Source organism: Malus domestica, chromosome 17, assembly GCF_042453785.1.
Source record: "Malus domestica chromosome 17, GDT2T_hap1".
Taxonomy (NCBI): Eukaryota; Viridiplantae; Streptophyta; class Magnoliopsida; order Rosales; family Rosaceae; genus Malus; species Malus domestica.
In genome coordinates this window covers 31,693,471-31,717,587 of record NC_091677.1, presented here as the reverse complement: position 1 = coordinate 31,717,587, position 24,117 = coordinate 31,693,471, and the positions used below count along the sequence as shown (strand labels likewise).

The window sequence follows — 24,117 nt, the reverse complement described above, 5'->3', positions numbered from 1 at the left end:
TACTTGTGTAAACCCTTCACAATTAATGAGAACTCCTCTACTCCGTGGACGTAGCCAATCTGGGTGAACCACGTACATCTTGTCTTTGCTTCCCTGTCTCTATCCATTTACATACTTATCCACACTAGTAACCAGAGCAATCTAGTGAAGGTCACAAACTTACATTTTCTATTGTACCAAAGTCGCTACTGATTTTGTGCAACATATGTCATATATGTGTGAAGATTTCCTGTGGAATGTCCCTGGTGCATGAAAGTGAAACTCTTGAAGATAGGATGGTTGAAATCATATCTAGGTTACCACCCAAATCTCTGATGCGATTCAAATGCATACACAAGTCTTGGTGCACCCGTATCAATAGTCTAAGTTTTGTTGCCAAACACGTCAGTAGTTCCATGGACAACAAACTCTCATCCTCCAATGGTATCCTTCTCAACCGTTCTTAGGTTCACATTTTCCCAGACCAGAGTTGGAAACAAGAATTTTTCTGGTCTATGATTAATCTTTTCATTGATAGTGAAGAGCACAACCTTCATTATGATATTGAAAACCTAAATATATACCGTTTCCATTGGAAGATCATGATCATGTATTGAATATCAGTTATTGCAATGCGATTGTCTGTCTAATAGTAAGGAAAACGCTCTTTTATACAATCCTGTAACAAGGGAGTTTAGGCAACTTCCAGATTCTTGCCTTCTTCTACCTTTCCCTCCCGAGGGAAAGTTCGAATTGGAATCGACCTTTCAAGGAATGGGATTTGGCTATGATTGCAAAACTAAAGAATACAAGGTTGTGAAAATAATAGAAAACTGTGAGTATTCAGATGATGAGCAAAAATATTATCATCGATGTTGTATGGCATGGAATGTTGGGCGGTGAAGCATCAACACGTACATAAAATGGGTGTAGTGGAGATGAGGATGCTTCGTTGGATGTGTGGGCACATGAGAAAGGATAAGATTAGGAATGAGGATATCCGAGGTAAAGTAGGAGTAGCCGAAATTGAAGGAAAGATGAGAGAAAATCGGTTACGGTGGTTTGGACTTGTGCAAAGAAGGCTTACTAACACTCCGATTAGAAGATACGACTACGGGACAGAGGTCTAAGGTCGAAAGGGTAGAGGAAGACCTAGGAAAACTTTGGAAGAGACTCTAAGAAAAGACTTAGAGTACTTGGATCTAACGGAGGACATGACACAGTACCGAGCCCAATGGCGTTCTAGAATTCATATAGCCGACCCCACTTAGTGGGAAAAGGATTTGTTGTTGTTGTTGTATTGATCTTCCTCACACGGCTGAGGTGTACACCCATCAAGATTAAGATATCAAGTTATACCTACCACTGTTCGTGTTCAGTGTACTTGAAGGGATTTTGTTATTGGTTTGCAAGTGATGGCAAGGATTGCATACTTTGTTATTGGTTCGCAAGTGATGGCAAGGAATACGTACTTTCATTTGAGTTTGGTGATGAGAAATTTCATATAATACAATTGCCTTCTAGAAGGGAATCTGGTTTTAAGTTTGATAATATGTTTCTGTATAATGAATCCATTGCTTCATTTTGCTCTCCTTACAATCCATGTGAGGATTCTAGATTATTGGAAGTACTTGAAATATGGGTAATGGACAACTATGAAGGAGTTAAGAGTTCATGGACAAAAATCCTAACTGTTGGACCCCTTAAAGGCAATGACAATTTATTGACATTTTGTGAAAGTGACGAGCTTCTTATGGTTACCTCTGATAAAAGATCCATCTTATATAATTCTAGTAGCGGAAATGCCAAGTATCTTCATATTCCTCCTATTATCAATGAGGTTATATATTTCCAAGCTCAGGATTCGTCTACCCTGTCTACCAATTTCAGATCAAACGCCAACACTCGACTCTTCTCTCTCCCTTTCTTTTTCTTTGAGACGAACGTCGAACTCCCCTCTCTCACCTTAATTCTCTCTCTACCCCTTCTCGTATCCTCTCTCTTCCTCATCTCTTTCACGCAATAGCGATGTTGTCCACATGTCACCAACAACCCTCAATTATACCTCCAGGATGCTCTTCCTGTCCTTTTTCCAACCCCCAAGTTAGTTTCTACAAATTTGTAGCCGAATTTCCTCAATTTTAGATCCAAGAAATGGTGACCGTGTGTTTTTCTGCCAATTTCCGGCCAAGCCTACCAGAATTGGACCTTGACCTAACAGGTAAAAATGACCGTCTCCTCGTGGGCTGTCATCCAGTGTAAGTGTTTTTCCAAAATAAAAACTTTCAGTTTTGGGATTTCTGTAAGTTTTCTAATTTAGTGTTAGTTCTTACTTATTTTTAGTGTTAGTTGATACAGATTTATTGTTAAGGCTGTCTTCGTGTTTGATTTGATGGGTTGCTTTAGTTTTCTTCTGGGTTTTCTGTTTTGCCTTTGTATTGGTGGTTTCTGCTAGTTTTGATAAATATATAGCATGTATGTGTTGGAAGTATGCCCACAAAGCCACTTATTTGATGTAATAGCTTTCGGAATACTTATTGTATTAAACTTTTATATGTTTAATGAAAGGCAAAGCTTATTGTTAATCACTATTTATTGTATCATGTGCTTAAGCAATAAGGGAATCCAAGGGATGTATTTGATCTAAGAGACAAGTGATTTAAGTAAGTTAGATTATCGAGACCTTTCTCTTATGTTCATTCCTAAAACGTTCCTAGCCATAGGATTGCCAATTGGGCATTGACAATCCGCTAAGGTTAGTATGTGTTATGTCGACTCAAGCGTGAGTATGACTAGTCTCAAGTCATTTGGTGTTGGACACTAAGACAAACACATAGGTGCTCGAAAGAGTAATCGAGTACACTGAACTACGATCAAAAGAGAGTTTGAACATACATGTCATGTAAGAACTCGATAGTTGCAATATGCAAAGTAGTCCTTTGACCTGAGGCATCATAGATGTCTAATGGTTAGGTCCTTGACCTTTGATCATGTCAAAGGCATTCCATTGGAGTGTCCACGGCATTGTTGGGGTCAAGCTATCTAGTCATGTAGGCATATGAATGCACAACAAGGGATCTCTAACCTTCCATGGTGGAAGGAGAATACTTTAAGATGTGATTCGAGAGTCTTTGGCCAAAGCATATGAATATGACTTAGGAAGTTTGTTCCAAATCTTATTCAAAAGAATCATATGAAGAAGTATCACATTGGATAGTAGACATGAAACAAACTATCACTTAAACAATGTGATTAAGAGTATTGTATTAGAGAATGACCGTATTGCATTGTAGTTGTAACTGGATAGGTTCTCCAACCAATTCTACTTAGCTTGGGTAACCATGACATGCTGCTAGGTGTCACTCATGGTTTGTGGAAGCCCTGATGATTAGCAAACACTAATTTTAAGGGAGAATTGAAATGTGGTTTCAATTCACAATCGATCGTTAAGAGTAACAATCGCCCACTACCTAGCTAAATGGAACCTAATGGATCGTACACCGAGTAAGGATGAAAGTGAAGAAATTAAATGAAATGGATATGCAATTAAATGGTTTAATTGAAGAATGGTCAAGATTAATTAATTAGTTAATTAATTTTACGAAAGGTTCGTATTGGGCTTTTAAGTTGGTTTTGGGTTTCGGGGCCCAAAAGTGTTTTGGTCCACAAGGCCCATTATGTTTAAGTTGTATGACAACTAAAACAAAATGGGCAATAAGCCCAATCACAACAAATAGACCGGCCATGGTGAGGAGAGGGTGAAGGTTTGCTTAATTGCAAGTTTGCCACTCACCTAAGAAAAGTGTTATAAAAGCAACTTTATAGTTATTTTTCTCATTAGGGTTTTTCTTGTAGAAAAGAGGTGAAACCTATTCTCTCTTTTTCAACAAGGAGGCCGGCCACTTAGAGGAGATTTATCTAGCAATCTTTTCTTCTCTAAGTCATCCATTTCATCTTCACACCTCACCCTTGGTGTGGAGACTTAGAGACACCAAACCTTTGGTGTTTTGGAGATCCTTTCCTCACATCCTCAAGGACCAAATGAGCACAAAAGGAGAAGGAAATCACAAGCAAGATCCAAGGAGCTTGGAGGTGACTTGAAGGCCCTCCACTTGGGTGAATCCCTTGTGTAAACAAGGATGAGCTTCAAGGGTAAAGAATCTTTAAATTCTTCATTCTCTTTAATGTTGTTAAAGAGTCTTTTGGTTCACCATTCACTAGGCTTTGAAAGTCATGGGTTTTATGAATTGTTTTTTAATGCATGCCTACTTTAATGTGTTAATAGTTTGCATATGTGATAGGAGCATATTTATGCGACTTAGTTGGCTTGTTCTTGTGTATTTATGTCGTGTTTCCTTAGTTATTTTAATGTTTAAAGTCATTTTCGTGTGTTTTCAGATTTTATGGACAAAGTAGGCAAGAAGATGCATTTTGGAGCATTTTGGAGCAAAATGGAGCTTGGAATGCATGTCACATATTTGGGCCAAAGTGGATGGACGAATTTGAGAACTAAAGAGGCCAAGAATGTGAAGAATTATGGTCCAAAAGATGAAGAACTCAGCCCAAAAATTTGTCACCCTAACTTGCCTTCATTGCCATGCAAAACAACATAGAATTCCCTTTGGATTCCCATGCCATGCTTGATCACTCTTGTCCCCTACATAATTTCTGATCTTATGCTTCAATTCATTTAATTATTACACTTAATTGCTTGATACCTCTTGTTCCCTTCACCCACAAAATTTTATACAACTTTCACAACCATAACATGCACCAATTGATGCTCCATCATTCACATTTGGAATCCCATGCCTTGTGTACCACATGTTGCTGCACCTTTAACCCATTTATTGACACATTTTCACCTCCCTTTCCATCTCTATGCAACGTACACAATCATTCATGCCCCTAGCTACAAGACCACTCCATTTTACCCTTCACACTTTGCATCATCACTTCATTTTCACCCTTGGACCATTGCACACCACATACACTCTTTGCCGTGCATTCTCCCTAGCCTAACCTGATTCTCTAAGGTTTTTGGGGCCTATATATACATGTTTACACCCCTTGGCAAAGGGTTCACACTCTCATATTCACCATTCATCACAGAAATTCGTCCATACTCACCCTAGGTAGCAAAACACCCCAAAAACACCATTCTAGTGCCTAGAAAACATAACAGCCACTCCACCTTCTTCCACCCTCTTTGCCTAGTTCTCCACCACCCTCCAACCCTCAAACACTCCTCCACACTTACCCTAAACATTTCCATACCATTCCCCATCCATTCTACATCATAAAACTACCCAAAAATCCGTCCACAAAGCAATCTGCCGCAAGCAAGCAAAGGAGAATTCTTGGATGCACTTGCTACCCAAGTTGGAGCATTTTAGGTGTTTTCTTTCCTTTGATTTTAATGTCTAATTTTATGTATCTTTTCTTTGTGAGTATGAGGAACTAAACCCCTCTTAGTTAGGGGGTGATTCGAAACCATGTTCATACTTGCAATATGATTTGATTACATCCAGTTGTGATTCATAAGTTGTGAATTCAATTTACTTATCCGATCGTATAAAAAATGATTTGTGTATGTTGGTTGAGAGTGCACGCTTAATTTTCATGCATGAATTTAACGCTAGAATATAAGGGAGTTTCACCTAATCGTTATGAACTTATATTCACAAGTAGTGAAGGTTGCTAGTCACAATCACGTTAAGTAAATTCTTGGCATAAGTTTCATGCAAATCATAGTAACGAGTGCCTCGTCAATGCTTATGTTTTTCATAGAACTTAATGATTCTTGCTTGTATCTCTATTATGCAATTCATGTAGGGAACTTGTAGGGAATGTTTTGGGTTGTCGTATGCAATCATCCAATCCAATAACTTGTGGAAAAACCGAGGGTTAATTAGTGCAATTCACGGTTAATTTGGGGCGTTGAGTATTCATAGCTTATCAAAAAGCAACTGGAAATCGTTTTGTATGCAAGTGTGACATGTGTGGAGAAGAACCTCCTAGCTAGCCTTCCATCCATAAGTTTCATTCAAATTCATTTTACAATCTGTTTTGATTCACTTAAATTTGTCTAAGAATTTGTTTACTTTGTTCTTGTCTTAATTTAAGTATTTTCTTCCAAAATCAACCCCATCTTATTTCTTTGAGTCATATTAATTAGAACTTGTCTTAGATTATGTTTTTAAGTGTTTTAGTTCATTAGAAAACCAAAATTCGTCCAAGTTTGTGTTAGAGTCCCAAAACTGCCCAGATTGTGTGTTTAAGGTAGTTTTGAGTGTTTAGGGGCTGTTTTGAGTCTTTTGGTTTGTTTTAGTGTTTTAAAGTATAGTTTTGCATTCTTTGAGTCTAGTTAGTGTTTTAAACTTTGTTTTTACGTTTTCAAGTCAGTTTCCAAGTGATTTAGCAATCCCTCCTAATCCCCGGCCTAGAACGATCCCTACTTACATACTTTACTACAATTGATAAAAAGAGGGTTTAATTTGTGTGCTTATATATTTCGCATCAATATGTATTCAAATGTTCTTACTTGTTCTTAGCTAGGACAAAATTTTTCCTTCAGTATGATGGAGTTGATTGTAATTACGAAGTACCCACCATGTGCTTGAAGGAATGCCAGAGTGGGTATTGGACAAAGGGCGTGTCTTGAATCTTTGATTGAAATCCGGAATCAATGTGAAGAAGTTTATTTCTTCATCTGGGCTTTTTGCTTCGAGTTCCTTCTGTGGATTAGTGCCCGTTTTGAGAAATATCCAGAGTGAGTATGAGTGTAAGAAAGAGCTTACGAAATCTCATTTTGTAGTCTTGAGTTTCCTCTAAAGTCCGTATATTATTGGTGGATATAATTGTATATGATGGATCTTAAAACACCGAGTTTTTATTTAGTTTAGCTTATACACTCCAATGCATGCTAGTTTTAGGTAGTGCATAAATGTGTAAAAGTGAAGTTAAATCTGAGTCTACTATTTGTACTCTATTCTTTGAATGCCTGCTTGTTTAAACTTTGAACTTTTCTCACATTGACAACTGAAATCATTGAGTTAAAAAAAAAAAAAAAAAAAAAAAAAACCTGTGTTCCCCTCATGGGGAATAAACATATTCCATTCCCAACTTGTGATTCAAATTTCCACTTCTTGGTCCTTAATCATCCTTATCATCGAATTGTGAATTAGTCGTCTAATGAAATTAATATTTCAAGTCTCAAAATTTGATACGTTCTAGCACTTTTTTCCACATGTAGTTTTTGTATGTTTGAGTTTTTAATACAAATTTTCAGTGATGTTTTCTAAACTGTGGTTTTTGTAGCTTTGCAGTTTACCCTTTTTATTTGCACAAAGAACTTGCAGACAAGGTAAGAACTTGATATTGATTTCTGGGCTAATTAATGATTTAGCTTATAGCATTGGTTTGGTTCCTATTGTTTATGTTTATAAAAACAAAATCTTTGTTTATGGTATTGGGTTGGCTAATCTTGTATGGTATATATTTGCATAAATATATATGTAGTGGCTCTGTTTAGTAGATTCATAATCTATCATGTGTTTATCTTTTCTCAGAGGACCCCCCTTAATATATTTTTTTCAAGAGTTCTATTCACTTTTCTTGATTGAGATCAAATGTATATTTCTACCTATACAAGTACAAGATTTTTTTTCTTGATCCATATGCTTATGTCCATGCAGATAGAGAGAGGCAACAATTGTTGAGGCTCAAGCATTAGGGGCAGTAGTTCGCTCTCAAGGTCCTTTGTTTGGAGGTGTTCAAAGAAATGTGAAGTCTTCAAAGTGACAATGTCCTTATTTGTTGAAGATCTCTGGATAGTTTGGTATTTCTTTGTATATCTCATCATATTTTTGTTAGCTTTAGTTTAGTGTATGATTGTAATGTTTGAATCTATGATTTTTTTATTAATTGTTATATTGTAGTAAATGAGTAATTTGTTTATAAATATTATATAATACATTTATTAAACAATATTTAATTTTTTTTTTTATTTTTGAAATTTTTTTTATAACGGGCATTAGCCGTGATCAATTTGTAATCCACAACGGTTATGGTGCACGTGGTGTTAGATCTGCTTTTACAACGGACCCAATCCGTGGTTATATTACAATTGACAACGGGCATAACCCGTGATAGAATCTGTGACTTTCTATCACATCCAGATTACTAACGGGCACAGTGTCCGTGGTGGACTACAATCTACCACAGGCATCGACCGTGATAGATGAGCTTTTTTCTACTAGTGACATCTTCTAATTTTACTTTTTGGCCTTTGTACTATGTTTTCTTATCATGGCCTACCTTTAGTTTTGGGCTTCCCACATTTTGTAATGCTATTGTATTTCAAAGTGTATAATAACTATTTTCTTACAGTTAATCTGTTTTATGTCTGTGTCTTTCTTTCCTTTTTTTGGTGATGCAGGAATACCTCACTCATTCGAATAAAGCATAAACTTTGAAAACTTCGCACCTAAAAATTCAAAGTGACTTTGTCATAGGAGTTTCCTTTAACTCATCTTGTATAATACAGTTAGCAGCTTAGGAGACTCGAACTGTAATAAGTGTGGTCACAATTGGTGGGCTGGGGGCTCATGGCGTCCTGAGTCCAGTGCACCATCCGGCGTCCAAAAAGTTTGTACAACCAGTAAGGTTGTGGGTTATAACATTCAAACAGGCTCTACAACATTGGGCAATCTAGAAATCATCCAAGGGTGGCTCTAAACCCTGACCCCTAAGTACGACTACTTCTATCCTAGACCAACATACTAAGTATGTTCTGCGACATCATATCTTAGCAGGTTCAAATGGTCATCCAAACTAGGCAATCCCCATGTGGAATTTTATCCCAAACGATCTTCGATATGCAGAAAGCTTTGAACACACCATTCAAGGTAGTCCAATTGGAAATGCTTAGGTCTGACACATAAGGTTTGACAAAAGGATTCAAAAAGTGTTTCCGACCCACATGCCGACGACTAAGCCCTCAAAGCAATTTTTTCTAGGCTTCACCGGTGATGGACATGCAATTCGGGCTAATGCAAAAATCTTCCCTTAGGCACCAATTTTAGGTATTAGAATCCTTGATCTAAGAACTGGGGCAAGGTAAAAAAAATTGTTTTGTTCTTCTTGGAATTATTTCAAGTACAACTCAAAGTTTTCGTATCTTTAATCCGATAAATGCATTTGACAAGTACAGAGTAAAAGATTCTTCACAAGTTTATTATTTAATTCATGGTACTCGAGTAGATGGTACTCTGGATATTGCAGTGAGAACCTTTATGGATACTAAGTTTGGGAGATAATGTTCTTTCGAATCAACTTTACTGAGGGGTGCTTTTGAGTTCTTTCCCATGCCCACAAACTTACTCGTATTCCACTTTGTTACTTGTTTTCTCTAAAACTGTTTACTTTGAGATTTATCAGATTAAGATTTTTTTAAGCCCAATTACTTTTAAGTTTTTATTCAAACACATGTTTATTATCAAAGTCCCAAGAGAAAGGCACAACAAAGTACAACAACTTGGGGGAGACAAGCTCTCACCCCTGACGTAAAAGACTTACCTACAAAGACTATGGAGCAAACTTGGTCGAGATCATCAACTCTAAGGAAGATCAGTCGTCACCTTCATCCACTCCCAAATATGAGGAAGAAAGCAATGATGAAGGACCCCCTGAAGAATCTCAACACTTTGCTAAGATTGAACCCGCATGCAAAGATTGCAAGGAGGATATTGCATAAGAATGAATGTTATGGAACAAATAATGAGAAATAAGGGATGCTACTATAGGATTATGGCTCAACTTGTTTTTGGCTAATCTTTTTAGGCATAGGTTGTTAGCAAAGACATGGTTTTTTGGTTTTAATATCCTAAACCTCATATGATCGAAGAAGGAACTAGGCTTAGTAAGGAGATTAGGGAATAAAGGAGGCTCCATGGTGTTGGCAGGAGAATGGAAGGTTTTATGAAACCCATCCTAGAGGGAGCTATTTAACGGCAAAGTGCCAAGCGATCCAACCATTGAATACTAAAAGACTTTGCCTCGAGATTGGTGGATCACTACTACAATATTAGCTTCAGGTGTCAGATGATGGTGGCGATTTAATAAGTCATTATGTCGGATAAAATATATCTGACACATCATTCAATTAGTGTTGAATAACAATGAAATCCTATCGGTTATATACGACATAAATTCCTAGCGGATATTTAGTGTCGGATAACAATGAAATAATGTCGGTTATAACCGCAAGTATTTATGAATTCTTTTTTTAAATTATTTTTAACATATTCCAACGGTTTTTAAGTTAACAGTGGTGGTTATAACCGATAGAAATTGATTATTTTATTATTTAAAAATGTTATATTGATTATAAATAAATAAATAAACACATGGTTTAAATATTTTTTTTTCACTCATGACCCTGTCGGATATAACAGATACGATCAAAGCAAAATTTTGAGCGGCCACCAGAATAATCTCTGAATGTTTCTTTTTTTTCACTCATGGTCCCATTACCTAATCTCTGAATATTTTTTTTTTTGTTTTTTTTGCGATTTTTTACACATGCTATTTCGAAGTATATACAAATATATTTGACGGTTGGATCGTTGAAACTAGTTTCGTAGAATGCATATCCTATCAAATTGATAGATTTAACAAACACTTAAGAGTTAATGTCACTAGAGTAAGTATTTTAAATTGAAGCTCGAATTCATTCATTGCATTCTTATAGGGTCGACGAGTGTAGCGGTAAAAAATCGGAGCTAAAATAACCGTTAAATTGTGAATTTTCGTTTATAATCATCGAAAACTTTTGTTCCGTTACCTAATATCTGAATGTTTGTTTTTTGCGATTTTTTACGTATGCGATCTTGGAGTGTGTACAAACAAATTTGACGGTTGGATCGTTGAAAAACATTTCGTAGAATACATATCGCATCAAAACGGTAGATTGAACAAACACTTAGAGTTAATGTTATACTTCCCCATTAAGTATAAAATAAGATTTTGTGGTATCCACTAGTGTAAATATTTTAAATTAAAGATCGAATTTGTTCAATGCATTCTTATAGGGTCGAGGAGTGTAGTTGTTAAAAATCATCAAAATCGGAGCTGAAATAACCGTTAAATTATTATTTTTTATTTATAACCATCGAAAACTTTTGTTCTGTTACCTAATATCTGAATGTTTGTTTTTTGTGATTTTTAATATATGCGATCTCGGAGTGTGTACAAACAAGTTTGATGGTTAGATCATTGAAAAAATTTTCATAGAATGTGTATCGCATTAAAACGGTAGATTAAATAAACACTTAAAAGTTAATGTTATACTTTCATTAAGTATAAAATAAGATATCCAGTAGTGTAAATATTTTAAATTGAAGATCAAATTTATTCATTACATTCTTATATGGTCAAGGAGTGTAGCTGTAAAAAATCATTAAAATCGAAGCTAAAATAACCGTTAAATTGTGATTTTTCATTTAAAATCATTGAAAACTTTTGTTCCTTTACGTAATAACTGAATGTTTGTTTTTTTAGGAGTTTTTGCGTATGCAATCTCAGAGTGTGTACAAATAAGTTTGATGGTTGGATCGTTGAAAAAAGTTTCATAGAATGCATATCGCGTCAAAGCGGTAGATTAAACAAACACTTAGAGCTAATATTATACTTCCAGTAAGTATAAAATAAGATTTTATGGCATCTACTAATTGAAGATCGAATTCATTCATTGCATTCTTAGGGTCAAGGAGTGTAGCTGTAAAAGAATCATCATAATCGGAGCTAAAATAACCGTTAAATTGTGTTTTTTTGTTTATAGCTGTCGAAAACTTTTGTTCCGTTACCTAATCTCTGAATGTTTTTTTTTTTTCTTTTTGCGATTTTTTACGTATGAGATCTTGTTGTATCTACAAACAAGTTTGACTGTTAGATCATGGAAACTAGTTTCGTAGAATGCATATCTCCGTTAAATTTGCCTAAATTTTGAAGTGGGAAAAGTAATTTGTGCTAAATTTTTATTTATGTGTTTTCAAGTATTGATTAGACAATATTTAGTTTGTGTCATGACATTTTCATTGTACAATTATCTTTTTGTTTCTTTATCGCATATTTTACATGGGTTATTATCTATTAAACTAAACAATTATTTATTTAATTTTTAAAAACATATTCTATTTAAATACATAGTATTTATTTATTTATTAAACCAAACAATTATTATTTTATTTTTTTAAATCGTAACAAAATTTGGGGGGTGGAATTTAAAATTTTGGGAGAGAATTTTGGGGTATTTTTGCCCCCATTTTATTAAACAAAATAATTATTTATTTAATTTTTAAAAACGTATTCTATTTAAATACATATTATTTATTTATTTATTAAACCAAACAATTATTATTTTATTTTTTTAAATCATAACAAAATTTGGGTGGGGTGGGGGGGAATTTTAAATTTTGGGGTATTTTTGCCACCATTTTTTTCTGGCGGTTATAACTGACAACAATGAAAATTTTATTCGGTTTTTATAACATCCCACATCGTCCAAGGGAGTGGATCCTGTAAGCCTTATATGTATATTCCCATCTCTACCTAGCACGAGGCATTTTGGGAGCTCACTAGCTTTGGATTCCATCGAAACTCCGAAGTTAAGCGAGTTTGAGCGAGATCAATTCCAGGATAAGTGACCCATTGGGAAGTTCTCTTGTGAGTTCCTAGAAACAAAACCGTGAGGGTGTGATCGGGGGCCAAAGCGGATAATATCGTGCTACGGCGGAGTAGAGCCCGGAATGTGACAATTTTTATTTTAAAAAATGTTTCTGTCTGTTTTAACCGACCGTAATAAAAAAATTTCCAAAATAAAACCTCTCCATCTCTTCCTTGCGCCAGTGCTTTCTCCCTTCCCCCTTCCTTCCCCCTTTTCTCCTCTCCTCATTTCCTTCTCCTTTTCTTCTCCCCTTCTCCTTCTCACTTCAATCACCATGGATGAACAATTCGAGAAGCAACATTCCGAAACCAGTACGTTTTAAATTATTTGTATTACGATCAGTTTTTGTTCTAAATTCCTGATGAAATTGGCAACTGCTCATCTCTCCAATTGGATGGAACCGTTTACTAACGATATACAACTCTGTTTTTTCTTTTTTTCTTTTTTTTTTGTCATTCCAGACTATTGCTAAGGTCGTTGGTCCTGATGCTAATAGCCTTGGCGTTAATTTTGGTGGTGAATTTGCATGATCTGGTGGCACATCTTGCCATGTTCGATTGCCGGATGCCGTTGATGGAATTCAACTTGCAGCTCGCCCTCGTCGAGTTTGCTGTCCCGGTGGTTCAGGCTTTGGGAACGGTTCTTTCGTTATTGGGAATTGTTTCGTTCTTGGGAATTCATTTTGGATTCCTATTTTTTATCCTTTTGGCAAAGAATATGGTGTACCTTAGAGGAACGTTGCATATAGAACACTATAATTAAAGCTCATTCCGCCAACAAGATGATTGGCCATGTGAAGGAACTCCGTGAACTTATGGAATCAGCAGAAGGAAGTCAGATGACTTGGTCCCAGAGAGAAAAACCTGACTTTCGGTGACCTCTTTTGCAGGTCGTCCATCCCGGAGGTATGCTGTTACTGTACATTATCATTGTTTTGAAGCGATTCCTGATAGTGATTTGTGTACGTGAATATTTGAATGACAAATGAAATGCATTAAACGTGGTATATGATAATGCTGTTATATGACTTGTAAACTGTACTAAGCCTGCAACATTGTGATAGACCAATTATTTTATTTTATTTTAATGAATCCGTGAATAAAGTGAATTGCCACATGTTATTGTCTTACGGATAACATTAAGCACAGACACATCTCCTTGAATAATATTTGGGTTTGAGTCTTTGAGATGGTAATTTGAAAAATTGCTAATTGTAAATTTTAATTGATGAATTAGGCAGTTATTCCAGGTACTAAATTATTTTTCTATAGGAGCATCATCTAAAAGTATTGGAGTGATTAACTAAATCTGATGTAAGTTCTGTCCTCCAGTTGACACCGTGCCATCTATTTTGTCTATGTTTTCAAATGCAAACCCTTGTATTACTCACACTTGCTTTGCCTTTTCTAGTGTGTCTTTTCACCATATTCATCATCCACATTTGCTTCAACATTATCACCTTCTGAACCATGTTTTCAGGAACCTTCAGATTCTTCGTGTGATGCCCGCGTTGTTGTATATCCCAGCTTGTGTCTCTCTTGGAAGGATTTTTGGCCCAGTTCCATAGCTAATTTGATCTATGTGGGTGTTCAGCACAAAACAAAACATATATATCAATGTATGTTTGGACTTTGGAGTAACCAATTGCTATCTACTTACAGAAAATTCAGCCATTGTTACATCCTGTGATGTTCGAGCAGTTATTCTTGAAAGGGAAATGCAGTGAATGCAGGGGAGGCCAATTTGAAAGGGAAAAAAATGATTCAGAAAGGGGTTTATATTTTTTTTATTATTAATAAATTTTCTGTTGGTTATATTTGACACAAGTTATGTCGATTTTAGAGTATTTTCTGTCGGTTTTATCCAATTGAGAATACTCTTATTTATTCATTATTAATAAGTTCTCTGTCGATTATATTCGACACAATTTCTGTCGGTTTTAGAGTATTTTCTATCGGAAAATTCATTTTCTGACACTGGCAATTCTGTCACTTATTATATCCGCCATTGGATCCATTTTTTGTCGGATTTTGCTTAATATCCGACAGTATTATATGTTTCTCGTCTTTTATTATAGCGGCACTAATAAAGGGTTTTGTAGTAGTGGATGTGGAGATTGAAGCTAATTAGAGAAATGAATGACCACCTCTTGCAAAATGTGCCCACATGATATACATAATCATTACGATCTTGATGGCACGGTACTTGATGCTGCACATCTGAATTCGAAATGACTCTTCTACTCCACAAGAAATTGGATCACTACATAAAGAAAGAGCACGTAGTTCAGTTTTGAAAGACATGGTCTTTGATAACTATCCATTCTCAAAGGGAATAGGTTGTTGTTGCCCTCATCCTCTTCCGGGGCAATAGGTGAAGTCTGAGCGACTTTACTGGATGACCATGTTTGTTCCGCAAGGAAAGCGATCTGATCCGGATATGGACTCAATCAGATCCTTATAAGTCTTGAGGTTCCTAAAATCCAGTGACACACCTCGATCCCAATAACACAACTTACGAGGCTGTGATGTGCTGGCTGACACTAAATTGACCATATGACCCCATCTGGAGATGATGTCACAAGCTAACTTAATGACGAAGCCATAGCAAGATATTTATGATGTGTAAGAATTTGAACCAAAGACGTTCATTAAAAATAAAAAATCCAAAGCTGCTACAAGAAATCACTTGTAATCCTCCTCAATTGGGGACACAAATTAACTCGAGTTTAAACATGTTATTATCACATCACATTAGAGTAGTTAGAAGTTTCACACAATGATAATTGCTCAAAAGTATGTTTAATGCCCTTTCATTATACCTGTTATGTAATTTATCTAGTAATTTATGGAAATTGTGGTGTAATATTGGTCAATGATGAGTGCATACCTTATTTCACCCTGGAAGTTACATTTTCTGAGAATATGTTGGATTTAAGTGAAAGGAATTATATGACTTTGTGTTGTTATGGTCATGCTAAGGAATTGGACCAAAATCATGTTATAAATCCTTTGTTTTAATTTAATCAGGTGGTCTAATTTAATTTGAGCGCCTTATGACATTGGTTGAAGTATATAGTTCACTTTTTGCGGTTTACAATATACATGAGGATTGATATTCATTTTATCTTGATCTTTTTGTCAGGTCACTTATTACAATTTCTTAGAAGTTAAACGGTGAGATGAAGAAAGGAAGATGGGGCTGCAACAAGTTAACCCAAGAGGCAAGGATAATAAATTGGTGATTAAGCTTGTCAGGTATGGAAAGAAAAGGAAACAGACATGGGAAGGCAAAGAACAAGGAACGGCTGAGATATAATTGGCTCAATAATGGGTTGATATAAATGACCATTATTCAAGAGGGTTATGGGGGTTGGCTGCGGCAATCTCAATATAACCATGCAGTCTTGTTCTTTCATAACTTTTAGAGTTTCTTATTTTTCTATATTGTGTTATATGGAGAACTAATCTCCCTAGCTAAGACTAGGAGGAAAACCTTTAACTACTATGTGGTTTTATTAGTTTGATTCGAATTGCAGTATCAACGATAAACTCTTATTATTGGTTCAAATTAATATCTAGTTTTTCTCTATTTGTCGATTGATGAATGTTGGTTACTATTCATAAGTTCAATCATGTTTTTCCTATAGTTTGGTTTTAGCATTCATGCTTTTGTGATTTGAGATAAATGAGTAGATATCTAGTAATTTCGACGGAAGTATTTGTTGATAGTTTGCGCTGGAGGTACAGGTTATGCTTGGAATTCTTCCTATAAGGAATTCAACTGAGTTTATTGGGATTAACCATAGTTAGAATTTGTATATTTTGTGTGTGTTTTATATACAATTATGATCGCCAAATCATCCAATCGGGTGCACTATATGTTGCTGATGCGTAAAATTACTTGACACACAAATTAAAACCCTCTTTTTGACAATTGTAGTATAGATGTAAGTAGGGTATCGTTCTAGGCCGGGGATTAGGAGGGATTGCTAATCTATTCTAAATTAATTTAAAAATATTAAACAAGACTCAAGGACACAAAACTAGGCTAAAAACTCTAATAACTCGAAACACACTTAGAATGACTCAAAATAATGAAAACAATCAAATTAGACACTAGGAACTGAAATTGACGGAAATTGAATTAAAAGACTAACAACAATGAAAACTAACTAAATAATATAATTTAATAATGGGGGGGGGGTTTGGTTTTGACGAGAAGTAAATTAAACTTAAATAAATTACAGAATTGACAAAAGCATGAAATTAAGGTGAAATGATAAGTGACGGATTAGCTAGAGGGTTCTTCTCCACACATGACACATATGCAACCTAAATTGATTTTCAGTTGTTCTTTCAGTAAATTGTAAATCTCAACGCCCCAAATTAACCGTGAATTGCACTAATTAACCCTCAGTTTTTCCACAATATTATTGGGTTGGATGATTGCATACGACAACCCAAAACATTCCCTACAAGTTCCCTACATGAATTGCATAATAGAGATACAAGCAAGAATCATTAAGTTCTATGAAAAACATAAGCATTGACGAGACACTCGTTACTATGATTTGCATGAAACTTATGCCAAGAATTTACTTAACGTGATTGTGACTAGCAACCTTCACTACTTGTGAATATAAGTTCATAACGATTAGGTGAAATTCACTTATATTCTAGCATCAAATTCATGCATGTAAATTAAGTATGCATCCTTAATCGACATACAAAAATAAGTTATAAATCAAGCAGTTAAGCAAATTAAATCACAACTTATAAATCACAATTGAAGGTAATCAATTCATATTACAAATATATTCATGGCTTTGAATTAACCTCTAGCCAAAATAAATTTAGTTACACATTATTTTCAAATTAAACCAGAAATTAAACATGAGTTTGAGAAAATATACGACCCTTTTGTTTTTCTTCTGCTGCACGTTCTGCCCTCAGTCCCCGCTTGTCAGCCGTGCCTGGCGCTGTGCTCCCCCTACTCAAGCTGCCAAATGGCAGCTTTCCTCTGGACTCTCTCCTATCCGTGCTGCTCTCCCCGTCAGTCTATTATATTTTCTTCTGAGCTGCCAAAGGCAGCTTGGCTGCTTCTTTCCGTCCCTCTCTCTCCGCGCTGTTTTTTCTACAGCTGCCACGGGGCAGCTCTCTGCTCTAGTTTTCTGCTGCCGCAAGGCAGCTCTCTCCTCAAGCTCTCGGTTCTCTCCCTGTTCTCACGCTCCCCAAGCAGCCTTTTCCCCTGGTCAGTTTATTCTCCCCTTTCCGTGCCCTCTGACCTGCCTCTTATCCCTTTGTTTTATGATTTTCTAAGTTGCCTCACCCACCACACTCACACTTTTCTTTTATTCTTCTCTCACCTACCACACTTACCAGCTTTTAGATATATCATATATATATAAATGTGATGCACCAACCTGAATTCAGTGGATATGGAAGTATATCATCAGTGGGTATGGAAGATGTCACGCCATATAATTTCTAATGCATACCTAACAAATTTAGCCTAACTTCCATGACCTATAATCCGTGACATAATTCTACCAATAACCCATGACAGAATGAGAACGACTAAAGCAATTTTCGACGAATTTATTATTTAAAACTGATTTGTGCCATTTTTATAACAAATCCTATAAACACAAAAATAACGTAAATAGCTCAAAAATATAAGGAACTAACTAAGAAAAGACGAGTGAATTTGAAGTAAAAATATATATAAATATGATCCGATCAGTTGAATCTTGATTGAGTTATAAAAAGAATCAAATTAATGAAATTACATATGTATGTTGAAGGTGGAACTCTAATGTCTTAGTGCTCTTATATTATTGGATTTTCTTTTAAAAAATTACATCTTATTCAACATTATTCTTTGTTTCAGTTTCGACAAATTCTTCATTCTTTTTCATTGCTCTCTGAGGAATATGACACTCGGACTTCGAGTTATACTGCTATGCAACACCTGCACTTGGGTTTAGCAAGCACACAACATTAAACACACAAAAGTGCAGCACTATGCATAATCAAAGGTACGATCATACCATTATTACACCATAGGTAAAATTGCAGTAAATGAACCGTCACTCAAGATCCAGAGGATGAAAGCTTCACTGCCAAGCCCACTCGTCACCACTGATGTTCTCCTTACTCTCGTTATGTCCTGAAGGGGTTGATAAAACAAAACATGTGTCGACCCGTTTTATCATAGTTATAAAATCATCATTCAACATAATAACCCAGCCCTGTTTTGAAAACATATATTATATAATAATAACTACTTCCATAATAATGAAAATCTCATCAATATCTACAATTGAAAACATTCAATCCAAGTTCAGAAATCGTACCTTAACTCAATCATACTGGCTTCCACTAGCATAAGTATAGCAAGCAGGATATACTATCGTCAACTAGCTAAACTCAATACTACTAATAATCAATAATCCTAGCGTCTACTAGGATAAAATATCACCTGCAAATAATCTACGGTCGAAGATACCTATACAAAATATCACATGATGACCATGTCATGAAAATAAATCACCAACGATCGATCTAAAGATATTGTCAAATATCATAACAAGTCTCATCAGAAACTAACATAGTAATATGTATCCGCATATAAAACATATATAACATATATATATATATATATATAACGTAAAATGTTTAGTTTTCGAATGGGTCCACTCACAGGTAAGCAGAGCGTCCCTTGCCACTAGGCTCCTTGCCTAAATCCTTTCGATCCACGAATAAACCTGTAATAGTTAATATAAGCTAAATCAAGCTTCAATCATCAATTTATGGGACATTGCCCAAAACTACCATTTAGGTATAAAATTTGTGCAAACGGAGGGCACCACGTGCCTATTTTCACTTTGAATGTCACAGATTTATCAACATTAATTGATCAACAAGGACTCATGTGATGTCATGGATTGCTACATCCACTGTCTATGTACCAAACACTAGGTTTGTTCTTCACAACCTCAGATGAATGACAAGCATAGAACATTGAAGCCTTTTCTTTCACATGCTTAGTATGATGAACAAGTCGATTCACCTTGCTATTGCAGTCATTTGTCATATAACCAAATTGTTACATCTATGACACTTTGGCTTATCATTGAACCAACAAGTACCATAGTGTAGCTTGTCACAATGTTTGTATACATCCTTAGCATTCTCCTTATTTCCACCATGCTTGACAAATGAACTAGTTCTATCACCAGTTTTAAATTCTCCCTTCTTCTCCTTATTCTTCCAAGGCATATTTCCTTTGTACCTATTTTCTTGTTAGCTATGTTTGGAACATATGAGCAAACTACTAAAAGCTTTCTCAGTGATTTCTTTCTCCTGATCATGCCTAAGCAACTTTTGCTCAAATCGTTTTGAAGTGGCGACAACCTTAGTAGGATTAATCTCGTCAAATTTCTTAGTCCCCTCAAACCCAAAGACAATATTGGCACTGTTAAGAGTAAGGCTTATTAACAATTTTTCAACTATTCTCTTGTTTGACAACTCCTCATCATACACTTTCATTTGGTTAATCAGATTAAACATTCTAGTCAAATAAGTGGATAGCATCTCATCTTTTCTCATTCTAGCGTATTCAAAATCCCTTCTAATACCTTGTAAATTCACATCTCGAACCTGAGAATCACCTCTATACTTTTGCTTCAAGGTGTCCCATGCATCCTTAGCCATCTCTTGATTTGTAAGCCTTGGAAAGATTCATCAAATATTGCACTCTGAATCAATCCGGCCAAGAGCTCTAGCATCACGACAAATCAGATCCTAAGCTACAATTTGCTTCTTCTCAATCTGTTAATTTCCAGTTTCTACGGGAAGTTCATAGCCTTCTTCAACAATCTTCCACAAATTATGAGACTTGAAAGTCGTCTTTATCTTGATACACCAAAAGTCATAGTTGACTTTGGTGAACAACGTAGCTTGAACCTTATCTCCAGATCCAAACATTTTGCTACTCAATCCAACTGGTTCTTCGTTGGACCTCAATCAGATTCAAATTTCACAGTGAATGCCCCTTGATTCAAATCGAACCAAACTATGAGGCCATGTCGTTGCTTATATGATGAATGTATTGATTATTTTAGTAAATAGAAATGCAGAAATTTTCAGAGAAAGGAAGTGTTTAGGTTAATATTTAACTTTGGATTTAAAGGGAAGGAAGCCCAAATGAGCTCAATAGAGGAGATTTTGCCCAAGGCCCAGAGTCACGCCCAGATACCTATCTCGAGACAATATGATGGCTCCCCATTTAATGCAAAGGTTAGGTGCTTACAAGGGAAGTGACAACCGATAGAAATCAACCAACTCTCAACCCAAAAGCACTTTTCTGAATGGTAGAACATGTAAAAATGCTGATGACTCACTACCCTCCAGTTGCTTTCGGGTAAAAGCAGAAACAACATAGTCGATCTAATTCGCCTATAAATAAGGGAAGAGGGCTCAAAGACAAGGACACTCAACCAATCAAACAAACAAATATACAACTTTCCTCTCAGTCAAGCAAATATCCAGAAAGCTGTGCTTTGTCCAGATTCTGCACCCTTTTAGCCTTAGACTTCCTTTAGAAAGACATCTTTTGTCTATGTAAAAACTCTTCTACCTTCTCCAAATGTTGTAGTATCGATTCTCTTGTGCAAACTCATTTACCTTTCATCCCTCTTTCAGTACCTAACCCTTTAGAACTACAACAACAAAGAGATTGCAAGACGTTTAACCTTGCCTGACAAGGTAAAATCTTGCCCGTCTCTCTTTGTTTTGTCTTTCAATTAATAGATTTGTTGTTATAATGTATTCCCCAGTACATATTCAAGTCATTTTCAGTCATTTGATGATCCAAAGTTCCATCAGTTCTCAGATCTGGTTCACTTAGTGGTTTTATTGTCATAAGAAGATTAAAACTGATTAAAACTGATGACTTGATCAGATCTTGATCTCCACCCTTTAAGCATACAAGATAAAGAACTAAAAGTCCTTGATCTCAAGGCATAGAAAAGAACTTAATGTAGACTTAACTCATCTACGATAATCCTTTGATAACAAGAAGTCATAGTAACTTGGGACGCAAGTAATCGGCTTAAATACACTTGTTCTACATCTGCCATACAGAGATGGCAGTGGCATGCCTTAGCACTTAGTTTTGATTGTAAGCCTCAAGGCCTACACTTAAGGCCCCACAAATGCACCTTTCAGAACTAACTTTGTCCTCCTTTTACAGCATCTCGGCAAGCCAGATCCTGACAATCAACCAAAGTGCCAACTCCTCGGGGAGCTGTGTACTTGAGCTAGGGACCCCTCCCTGCGAGATTTCCTGCCCGAGCAGGAAGGAATGGAGGTTCATAGCTCTCATTGTTTCATTGACAGTAAAGTTGGCTTACAATTCTGGTGTGAACGCAGATCCGAGAAGCATGGAAAAACAAGAGACCATTGGAGCTTCACACGCTCCACACGTGACATGGATCCAAAGCATTCTCACGTGGACTGCACATGTTCAGTTTGCACAGCTGCTATGACAGATGACAACTTTTACACCATTCAAATATTACAATCATAGCCGTCTATTAAACTTGGATTGCATTTATAAAACTTCAAACTAAGACTCTGAAACATGCTTGTGAATTGCACTCTGATGCAACCCTGCATCCTGGATTCCTGCAACAATCCTTACTCTAGAACATTTTAATGTAATCAATGAGTTTTTGTTCTTCTTGTTTAGACAAAGCTCCTTTGTTTGTGCCTTCTTTTTCACAGCAAGGTTTTCTCGTTCTGCACGAGAGAGAGAGAGAGAGAGAGAGAGGAGGCCCAGGTAATGGCAGAAGATTGGGCGTACATATAGTAGTCGATCGATGGTGAGGTGGGAATTACAGATGGTGGACCTGGACTGGTGGTTTTGGCTGTTTAGGTGGGCCTCACGCACAATGTCACAGATTGAAGAAGATAAGGTCGCTTGTGTGCTCGCCTCCCTGTAGACTTTATAGTTTTTTCGTAAATTTTAGTGATCTTATTTGACAAAATTCTTTCTGCTTCATTAATTTTCTCAAATTTTATACTCGGTTCCAGATGAGCCCTAAAGAAGATTCAATCTGCAATGGTATAAATCTGTGATTGAACTTATAATTAAGATGTTACTATTGATATTATGGAGAGGGAAAAAGGTATTCAATCATTGTGTTTGAATATCATGTTTGAATGTGAGCATAACTACAAGTGTATTTTTGGCTAGATAGTTGAGTTTAAATTGGTTTAGAAAAGTCTTTTTGTAAGAGGCTTGGATGTCTTATTTTATATACGGTTGAAACTGAGCTAGATAGTTGAGTTTAAATTGGTTTAGAAAAGTCTTTTTGGAAGAGACTTGGATGTCTTATTTTATATACGATTGAAACTGAGATTGAATCCTAAACTACTCACTTATATTAAAATTGAGGGACAATGTTGGTTTCCTAGAATGATTCTAATAGAAGAATCGAAGAGACTGTTTGTCTGTATAAATAGTGGTCACTACTTTCACAGGAAAACCAGCTCATTATTGGACTAGGAATTTTGACTTTACCAACAAAATTAGTTTGTTGGCAAAAGTAAAAATTGTAGACAAAAGTCAAAATTTGTCAGCCATTTCCTTGTGTGAAGCATGTAGCGCAAGAGTTTTCCCGATGAATTTTGGTACTCCATAGGCTTAGGTTCAACTTTTTCGATAGACTCCATTTTGTTGGGATTTCTATTTTTCCCAACAAATATTTTCATCTGTACAAGGCTTTCTAGCCAACAGATAATGCGTTTTTGCCATATGTGGTTTTTTTTCTTTATCTTTCAACCATATGTGTTTATCGCCATGAATATTTCATTGGCATTATTTTCTCTCTCCCAACAAGTTGGTTTCATCCGGAAGACATTTAATTTATAAAAAAGAACAATAAATGCTTTAATGCTCAACTACTACATATGTATATAGAAATATTGACACGCCCGACCCTAATATTCTCCTAAACACCAGGGTAGACACGTGCTGACCGACTCCCGAAGGTGACGAAGCCATATTAGAATGCATGAGAACAAGAAATAAATAAGACTTATAAATTTCAATGTAATTAATATGCAAATGAGGAACGTGTTCAGAGTATACAACTAATTCTATACACTAGAAAAGAAATAATATAAAATTGAATGAATAAAAGGATGGGTCCTACACCGAGGGGACTCGAAGATGCCGATGTGGAAGTGCCTTGACGCCAGGATTGTATGCCTCAATTCTAAATCCTTAGCGGGCACAAAACAAACATGAGTGGACCAAGTTTATATATATATATATATAAACTACTGAAACAGTTATCAACGTACTAACTCCCAAAGTTTTATTAAAACTCAATAGCATAA

The 24,117-nt window shown here is 35.9% G+C and overlaps 1 protein-coding gene and 1 pseudogene across 1 annotated transcript; one reads left to right on the top strand and one right to left on the bottom strand.

The window, feature by feature from the left end:
• The first annotated feature begins 236 nt into the window (after positions 1-236).
• LOC103452715 (putative F-box protein At3g23260) lies at positions 237-14,432 on the top strand (annotated as a pseudogene).
• Positions 14,433-19,407: 4,975 nt separating this feature from the next.
• LOC114822496 (uncharacterized) lies at positions 19,408-20,424 on the bottom strand. Its single transcript, XM_029096874.1, has 2 exons — positions 20,046-20,424; positions 19,408-19,475 (listed from the first exon to the last, which is right to left on the bottom strand). The coding sequence occupies exons 1-2, from the start codon at positions 20,422-20,424 to the stop codon at positions 19,408-19,410; spliced, it is 447 nt and encodes a 148-aa protein (XP_028952707.1).
• Between the last annotated feature and the right edge of the window lie 3,693 nt (positions 20,425-24,117).

What these genes read in the sequence shown, in the direction of transcription:
- LOC114822496 (XM_029096874.1), bottom strand. Translation starts at nt 20,424, where the DNA reads ATGGCTAAGGATGCATGGGACACCTTGAAGCAAAAGTATAGAGGTGAT. An exon ending in AATCACTGAGAAAGCTTTTA is followed by an intron (nt 19,476 to 20,045) that starts GTAGTTTGCTCA and finishes TAACTATTACAG; the next exon opens with GTTTATTCGTGGATCGAAAG.